The following is a 9,711-nucleotide window of genomic DNA, read 5'->3' on the forward strand; positions in this document are numbered from 1 at the left end:
ATTAAAATAGTAACATTAAAAATGATGGCCAAAATTGAAAGGAGTGTATTGCAACATGTTATCTACTAACATGTACAAGTTCAAAAAAAGTTTTGACAAAAAAGTTTTTATAAAAAGATAAACCTCGCAGCCTTTAAATAATTTTTATAAAAAGAATGATTCAAAAAAGACAAAATACTGACATTTACAATGCACATTAGCTTATCTTTTATTATTAATAGTAAAATTCGGTCCGATTTTCCCGTGGCAGAGAAGTTTTAATAGCTAATGGATTTCCACTACCGATAAACGCTTGCTGTAGCTCTGCTAGAAGATTTATTTACGGAGAAGAAAAAAACACCCGTTGTTTGGGTGCACCCCCATCCTTCATATCACAACTTGAGCGTGCAAAAGACGCGATATGTGAACGGCCCTTGACGAGCTACCTCCAATCAGGCCACGAGCTACTCTCGCGAGCGACGTGTTGTAGACCACTTTAGACATTATGTCTGAAAATAAATATCCTAGGGAGAAAATTAATGGGATTTTCCTGTTCTGTTGGGGGCCCCCTTGGAGGGCGGGGCCCGTTTCGAAACGGGTGAAACATAGGTAAGGCCGCCTCTGACTATAGGTCAAACTTTATTAAAGTTAATCAGTGAAGAGCAGTTAAAGATGCATCAATTATGTTTTGAAATGTTGAAAATATATAACCTTAAATACTGTTATTTGAAATTATTAAAGAAATGAAAAGATACTTTAAAATGTGAAATTAAACCCGCCAGGAGGTGGCAGCAAGTCACTGTTAACGAGTGAGTCATCGAGATTCAACCGATTCATTCAAACGGCTGAGATCCATTCAGGAAGGAAGCATTTTACTGTCTTAATGAGTGAGTCATTGAATCATTGATTCAGCAGTTTCGTTCAAAAAGCTGATTCATTCAGTAAAAATACACCGTTGTGTTGTTCAGAGACGTAAAACAGTGCTGTGGACTTTGTTTGGAACTGTTTTCGTTGGCGGAATAGAGCAAAACAGGCGATTTGATGTCTAAAATGTAAGTCACTTAATATTAACTTGTTTATTAAACTGTACGTTGTATAAAATCAATGTCACATTTGTAATCATGCTGATATTTGGAGAAAAACGGCGCTCTTCGTGTAGTTAACTATATAAAAGCCATACAGGGGCATTCGCCCCTTATCTTGAATCTGGGGGCATTCTAAATGCATTTTAATAGACTAAATCATAAAATAAGTAAAGCATAAATTACACTATGTGCACGCGCGCTTGTCTAATCTACTGATCACGCCTGAACACAATGTGTGTGTTGTTTTTGTTTGGTGTTTGTTAAGTGAGGGACATACTTGATAATGTCAGATCGTTAAATCAACAATTATGATATCATAGATAGACGATATATATTGCACATGGCAACCCCTTCTACTGCACTGCACTGGAACAATTGGGCAAGTTCCCCGTCAACTGACCCGGGCGTGGTTCACACTGGCCCCGGGCCATCCGGCAGTCCTTATAGTCGAGCCCTGCACTGGGATTAGTATATTATGTAGTTAAAAGTATTATTCTCATCATCAAAAGTACATTTGTCATTTCCTCTACCAGTGATACTGTAAATATTTGTATACTTTTGTCTTTCTTCCTCAGAAGTGACACAAAGAAAGGAAAACATGTCAGCATCATCAGTCCTGTATTTAGTTCACTGGAGAACATCAAGGGAAAGACCCTTGGCATTTATAACAGGATAAATGCGGCTACAGGTAAAATGATTAGATGGTTTGTTTGATTTTGTTCCAATATTGGCTCTTTTTTTTAAAGGTGCTCTAAGCGATGGGAGTCGTAACTTCTTGTTGATATTCGGATTGTTGTCAAACAAAATGAAGGCTAGCTAGACCCTCCCTCCTCCTCATCCCGTCTCCTCCCTCCTCCCCTCCCTTCCGGCATAAAGGAAAGTCAAAGTAGTCACTACAAAGAAAGTTAAGTTTTACTGATACTTCATTCAATGTGTAATGTCGCCAAGTTAGATAAATGCTTTTATATATTGCAGAACATAATGCAGAAAAAGAGAAACATTGTCTTAAAATCGTTTCACCACCTGAGGTTACTATAGCTCCCATACAAGGACGCGATAATAGCAAGATAACATTAGCTTCGCGTTTCCCAGTGAGCATAAACAACGGTGACGTAAACAAATTTTGTCAAAGTTGTCAATAGCCTATAAATGAACATTCAAATTCATAACAAACAGTGGATGAAAACAATCATTCACACAAATTGTCGACCTAACGTTACTGTGAATTTGCTTGATCATTTACAACAGATTGATCGCTAGCTGCTATAAACATAGAAGTTATGTTGTATTCATCAAAGTTAACGCTGACTGCATATGTAGCAATACGTGGCCGTCTAATAGTGACTACGCCACCCCGAATTACCGGGGAAATAATCTAATAAATAGGACACAAGTCCGTTTACTCAGGAGAGGCAAGAGACGTGAGTTCACATTGAAACAGGCAATTTTTATTAAAGAAAGCAATTAAACAAATAACACAATCAATTGTGTCATTTCGTAATCAAAAAGGCAACCAAAACAAAAAGAATATGATCACTGCAGGGGCTGAGACCACAGAGAAGCAGGCTAGCTATAGCTGCATATGGCAATCAAACACACTTTGAAGAATCACTCCACTACAAAATAGTGATAAAAAGTCACACCACACTTATAACCCCTACTTAGGGTGAAGGCCTGCAGCTAAAACCACCAGCCTGCCTCCAGGAAAACCCAGCTCCTGCAGAATACAGAAAAGAAATAAATATAGAAATGATTAGAGATAAACCAAATCACAATGAGACAAATAATGAAAACAAAAATCAAGTTATAAGATAAATGGTCATCTATAATAAAGACAAAGAAAATAAATATAAACCATTCAAACGGTCACAACACAAAAATCACACAATCAGTCCAACCTACACAAATGATGGGACCAGTTTGGTAGGCTAATCATCACTCCATGTAATAAATCACAGGTATTTAACAGTGATGATCATGCGGCTAAGGACTGGTAACAAAACCAGCCACATTCATACAACATAAACAACATATTGCCTGAGCAATGGATAAAGTGGAGTCCAGCAGTAATATTCGGCTTCCACAAAGCAGCAAACGTGGCTCAATGAAGCATGGATTGCTGACAGCAAGTTGCTAAAGTAGCTGCTCAGCCTGGCTTTAACACGGGCAAAAGAGAACTCCTAAACACAAATATTCATTAACTATCTAATTAAAAACAGTTGCAGATTAAAAGAAACGATCGTAAATGTACTCACCCTGATTCAATTTCGGCGCGCGCACACAAACAATCACAGGCACACGGAAATCATATGACAGTCATCTGATGTTAGTGAGTCAATAAACAGCTGATACTCCGACGCAGCTATGAGGAGACGTCACACCAATGGGAGACCGAAGGCACGCCACACTAAAACGCATTGCAGGTCGCTCAAACAAACAAACTACACAAAAAGTTAAAAACTAACATTAGAACTTACCACAATGTGGGTGTCGCCACTAGAACGTGCACAGCCTCGATGGCCGAGTGTCACACTAAACAGATACAGATGAAGGCACAATGAAACATCACTTAATACTAACATCAAAACAACCGGCTACACGGCTAACACACATACCTCCGCGGTCTCTTGGAATGAATGACAAAGGGGCGGGCTTTCAATGACGTATCCCAGGGAGCATCCAAAGAGTCTATATACCCCAAGGGGCAGAACCCTATTGGCCATATATGTAATGAGGGTGACGTGGCAACGAGTCACTCACTTCACCACACATAGTTCTAGCTAATTACATCCTTGTGTTGGTTTGGCGAACATGAACGTCAGTTTAGAAAGAAAGATGGATTTACCTGTTATGCAAAAACAGAGCAACTGAATGTCGGATTGGAAGCCCTTCTGCTGGCGGAGTTCTCCCACCTTTCGAAGGTTTTTCCGATGTAAATTCAGGACTTCGCGCGTTCCTTATCCTTGTCCCTATTCTTTGCAATTTGTTCATCGGAACACCGTCTCTTTGGTCGTGTGTCGGCCATAATTCAAACTCCCCTCTTCATGCCTCTCTCTCCTCCACACCCCCTTCATGTGCACGCGCACTAACTCCCCAAACCCCACCCTCAAATACTTCTTACTGATTGGCTGGAACACTGTTTGTTGAGTTTCGTGGTGCGGGTGAGCCCAGTTTGTTTTTGTTGCCGTTTGTGGAGCCTGTGGTGTCTAGAGAGATGGTGTTTTTTTACAGTGTGTTCAGGGGACAGGCAGCTAGCGGATAGTGAGGAGATGTTTGCTGTATTTGACAAAAAATGTTTTGGCCTAAAAAACGCGTGACATCGCTTAGAGCACCTTTAAGCTACAATTGTGTGATGTGACGTGTAGCCAATTATGGTGTCCCCATACTGGGAATTTGTGCCCTTCATTTCACCGATTCAAGTGCACACACACACACATGGTATACACGCACCTGGAGCAGTGGGCAGCCATTTTTGCTTTGGCGCCCGGGGAACTTGAGGACAGGGCTTCAGACTGCGACCATATTCCTGCCGGTGCGACCATAATTTTGATATGTGTCCCACTGGCGCGACAAGTCTCAGCCTCAGACGGGCCGTTTGCTAAACGTCTGATGCAAATGGCACACTTTTCTGAAAACACTTCAGGAGTTTCGAAGTCGCAATCTGATTGGTTGAATACTACACAGGATTCACACGTGTGTGTTGCGTTCTTTATCGTTCCGCCTGGAAACCGCCGTAATATTAAAACCCCACGTGGAAGAAGAAAGCCGTTGTGTTTACAACTGTGACAATGAGCGCTTACCAGGATCAGCTAGGGCTAAATGCTGGATTGAAGGGGTAAGGTGTAAAGGGTAAGGGCCAGATAGCCCTTGAAACGAAGATTTTTCGGGACCACACTTCAAACGAAGGGGTATGAGATGTACCTGCATACACCGGCTACAGAGGCAACATGACTGCCAGTAATCATTTTCTTTGTCACATTCAATCTTGTGTTCATATTTACGGTCATGTTCTTAAAAGAAACGGTTGCAAAAAAATCTTTAAAGTTCGTTTACAATATGACGCGTGTAAAAAGCAAAAGTTTGAAGCGAAGTGAACACGCGAATGAGGCGAATTCGCGTCCACCGCGCCGCACTAAATGCCTCATTCAAGACCTCCAGACGCGCGTAAACGCGTCTTAATATTGAAATCACTCGCGCCAGACGCTCTATTCGCGTTTGGTGTGAACGCAGCTTTAGGCGTTGAAGATATCGTCATCTCAGTTGTTTTCTGCAAACTTAAGAAGAAAAATACAAACAATAGCTGTAACTCACGCAAGACTACAGCTGACGACGGCATCTTGGAAGTTTGTGATAAACATTGGCGCATCTCCTGTGACGTAGGCGCTAGCGACGATGTATAATGACATGTAACGGTGTAGTAGTGGTGTCCCATTTCTTAGGGGAATATTTTCACCCCTACGCCTTGACACTCTCTTTCAAGGGGCAAGGCGTAGGGGTAGGCGAAGGGTTAGGGGTAGGCGAAGGGTTAGGGGTAGGCGAAGGGGTATAAAATAGAATTGGGATTGGGCCTAAACCTGCTCGGGAGCAGACTTATTTCATGTTAACAGGATTAGATCCCAGCTTCATAAGCGGAGCTGATACGGGAAGTCCAGATAGTGCACTTTCTGAGATATATATTTTTTCTCGTGACTCGTGAGAGTAGGGCTGGGCGATTAATCGAAAAATAATCGAAATCGACATTCAGAACCTATAATCGATCAAATTTTCCCAGGTCGATTATTTCGATTACTTTCCCTTTAAAACACTACCGCGTGTGGAGTCACGTGACCCCGCTCCCTTACAGTACGTTATTCCGCCGACATGTCGAGCATGGAGAGCTTAATCACTGAGACAACTGAGCAACAAGAGCAGCTTGTACCAAAAAAAAACGCAGTCTCTGTCATTTGGAGACATTTTGGCTTCAGTAAGGATGACATCGAACAAAATGAAGTCAGATGTAGACACTGTAGAAAAACAGTTTCGACGTCCAAAGGTAACACCACCAATTTGTTCCAGCACTTGGAGCACAATCACGTTACTGATTATGAACAGTGCATGGCTCAAAAAAATCAAAAAGAGACTGACAAGCGCCCAGCAACAAGTGCCTCCGCAAAGCAGATGTCTTTAACACAAGCGTTCACAAATGCCACACAGTATGAGAAGAGTTCCAGAAGATGGAAAGAAATAACTGACGCTATTTGTTATTACATCGCAAAGGATATGACTCCCTTGGCTACAGTGGAGCGAAGCGGGTTTAAACACCTCGTAAAAACTCTCGACAGAAGATACACTGTGCCATCGCGATCACATTTTTCTAAAACTGCGCTGCCAGACATGTACAAGACATGTTGTAAAAATGTAGCTGCTGAACTGAAAAATGTTCAACACTTTGCAGCCACATCTGATCTCTGGTCAAGTAGGACGATGGACCCATTCTTGAGCCTTACTTTGCACTACATTGACGACGATTGGAAGCTGCGCCAGAGATGCCTTGAGACGGCATATTTTCCAGCCGATCACACGGCAGATATGATTGCGCAAGGTCTGAAAGATATGCTTTCTGAATGGGACCTCGCGGAAGAAAAACTTTCAGCCATTACGACAGACAACGGTGCAAATGTTGTCAAAGCTGCCGCGCTTAATGGATGGATACGGCAGCAGTGTTTTGGACACCGACTACACCTTGCAATTGGTAAGTACACGTCAGCTTAATTAAATATAATAGCATTGGGATGTTATCTAATTGGGCATATCTGGCGTTTACTATATTCTGGCTAAGCTAAATTTGTTTATAAAGCACCTTTATAAATGTTACAATATGCTTGATATTACAGTGTTAAAATGTTAAGTTCACATTACAATGTAACAAAACACTACATCATTAAAGTAAAAATCATTGTGTTGTAAAAATGTGTTGTTAATCTGATATTATTTAAGAAATATAAGAGGCTCATTAATTTTGGTACTGTTAAAGCTTTAGGTATAAATAAAATATTGTCAATAATAATAAAAGAAATATTTATTTTTGTGTGTTTCAGAAAATGGATTGAAAGATCAACGTGTGACACGTGCAGTGAGGGTGTGCAAAAACATAGTCAGTGCTTTTTCCTATAGCTGGAAAAAAAAGAAGGCGTTAATGAAGGTGCAACAAGAACTGAACCTGCCACAACACAAGCTAAAAACAGCATGTGTTACCAGATGGGGATCGATGCAAATGATGATTGCAAGAGTCCTCGAACAAAGGAAAGCTATTACACAGGTCCTTTCTGAAGACAAAAAATCCAGGCACCTTGTTCCATCGTGGGCTGACCTGGATGTCTTGGAGGCTGTCAGCAAGGCTCTCTCCCCCTTGATGGAGTTCACAGACGCCCTATCAGGGGAAGAGTATGTGACCATTTCATTTGTAAAGCCTGTACTGCACATCCTCAATTCACGAGTGCTTGCTGAGGAGGAAGATGATGTGGAGCTGACTAAAACTATCAAAACCAGCATCCTCAGGTACCTTAAGGAGAAGTACTCAGATCCTATCACAGAAGAGCTACTGGACACAGCCAGTTTTGTTGATCCCAGATTTAAAGCTACCTATATTTCTGCTCACAATGTCCCCACCATTCAGGAGAAAGTGAAAACAGAGATGGAGAAGATGTCAGAAGCTGAAGTCTGCAGAGAAAGTCAGATTACAGAGACTGCAGAACCAACAACTTCATCAGCAGTAGCAAAAAAGCAAAAGAGGTCATTAGGAAGCTTTTTTAAAGGAAGTGAGGCAATACCTTCAGCTACACCCACTCTGTCACTTCAGCAATCGCTAGAAGCAGAGATGAGCAGCTATTTGGTGTCCCCCATGCTGGATAGTGAGGCAAATCCACTGGACTGGTGGAGGAAGCATCATGTACACTTTCCCAATCTAAGTAAGGTGGCAAAAAAGTATCTCTGCATACCAGCTACTAGCTCCCCATCAGAACGGGTTTTCAGTTCGGGCGGAAACATTGTTACATGCCTCAGGTCCTGCCTGAAACCTGAAAAGGTTAACATGCTCGTGTTTCTTAGTAAGAACTTAGAGTAAATTCATGTTCATATAGTGACATAACAAGATCGCTAAGATTACCTCATGCAACAGTGTATTTTCATTACAACAATCTGTTGTTTACATTGATACATTGCACATTAAAAGATTTGTTTACAGTATATGCAAGAAATGCACTGTTTAAAATATTATTTACAGGATATACAAGAGTTATTTTATTTAGAAGAGATACTGCTTATTTTCTACTTTTAATAAGAAAAACATTGAAAGTAATTTATTTTGTTTCCAAAAGTGCAAGTTATTTATTTTTACTTTTTTATAAGAACAAAGTGACTGTTCGTTTTAGGCAGTGTGTGCTTTAATTTAAGTTGTTTAACATTGATGTTCAATAAATAATCATAGATAGTAGATAGTGTGTGTTTCCTTCAATTATTTTAAAATCAAGTAATGCACCCTTCATTCAAAAATCTCTCACTTGTAATATGTGAGCATATTTACTGTAAAAAACTTGTCAGTGAACCATGAGGGCAAAAAAATAAAAAATAAATAAAATAATCGTTCATTAATCGTAATCGAGTTAAAATGTTCAATTAATCGAGATTTTGATTTTAGGCCAAATCGCCCAGCCCTACGTGAGAGTCAATTTACACTATTGGAGATGCGGAGAACTTGATGGAAAGTGCTGTCTGTCGTGTCATTCGGAGTTTACCTGGCGCTTTTAGGTTTAAAAAACAGTTTTAGTTTTTTTTGTGGCATTTCCAAGCCACTTAAGACCCAATGTTGTAAAGCAGTTTTTTTTAGGCTATCATATTTTATGAAGATCATGCAATCATGACCATGCCGATTACAGTATATGTCACTCTGGCTTCACTAACGTGATTGGTACCATAGACTATAGGCTAGACCATAGACTGCCATCAAGGCCTCAATGAAGGGGATTATGTGAACAGAAAGGGGGTTCACAATGTAAATGTGCAGCCCAGTTACTATTGTGATTCTTAATATTCCAGATTAGTAATATTATATCAAATTAAAAAAAGGCTGTTGACTAAAATCTTCCATATCACAAATGTGAAAGCAAAATGGCCAGGATCTGTGCATGACTTAAGAATTTTCAGAGATTCACATTTATGCACATTATTTGAAAGTGGTAAGAAAAGTTCCACAATTAAATATCAAGCTCACGGTATTACATACACTTATGCTGATCCTAACAGAACTGCATTTCTTCATAGGTGATTATGACATGTTCCTGCCTGCAGACAGGTGTTTTATGACCCCATTCCCTGACCCAAACCAGTTACAATGCAGCTCTAGCCAGGACAAGGGCACACAATGAAATTAACTTTGGCTAACTAAAGGGAAGATGTCAGTGTCTGAAAAGCCAGTGGTCAAGTGCCTGCAACAAGAGATATTAGACACATGCCTCATGCAACAAATAAAAAGGAAAAGTTGGCTCTACACTGCCCACCTGTAGGCCTATGTCTCCTCTGTCTGTGCTGACTCTTCTGTAGGCCTTTCTGTAGATGTGGAATCCTGCAACTTATATTGCAGCCATAAAGCATACAAGTATAAATTAAGTAA

General features: G+C 40.5%; 1 protein-coding gene across 1 annotated transcript; it reads left to right on the forward strand.

The window, feature by feature from the left end:
* The first annotated feature begins 6,436 nt into the window (after nt 1-6,436).
* On the forward strand, nt 6,437-8,767 carry LOC311302195 (E3 SUMO-protein ligase ZBED1-like). Its single transcript, XM_084427872.1, has 2 exons — nt 6,437-6,795; nt 7,142-8,767. The coding sequence occupies exons 1-2, from the start codon at nt 6,438-6,440 to the stop codon at nt 8,164-8,166; spliced, it is 1,383 nt and encodes a 460-aa protein (XP_084283998.1). The 5' UTR covers nt 6,437; the 3' UTR covers nt 8,167-8,767.
* Nucleotides 8,768-9,711: the final 944 nt, after the last annotated feature.

The sequence above is a fragment of the Rutilus rutilus genome, assembly GCF_951802725.1.
Source record: "Rutilus rutilus genome assembly, chromosome: 13".
Lineage (NCBI taxonomy): Eukaryota > Metazoa > Chordata > Actinopteri > Cypriniformes > Leuciscidae > Rutilus > Rutilus rutilus.

Bases quoted from the DNA above. Each gene is read 5' to 3' on its own strand.
- LOC311302195 (XM_084427872.1), top strand. From the start codon at position 6,438: ATGTACAAGACATGTTGTAAAAATGTAGCTGCTGAACTGAAAAATGTT. The intron at 6,796-7,141 runs GTAAGTACACGT...TGTGTGTTTCAG, and splicing joins CCGACTACACCTTGCAATTG to AAAATGGATTGAAAGATCAA.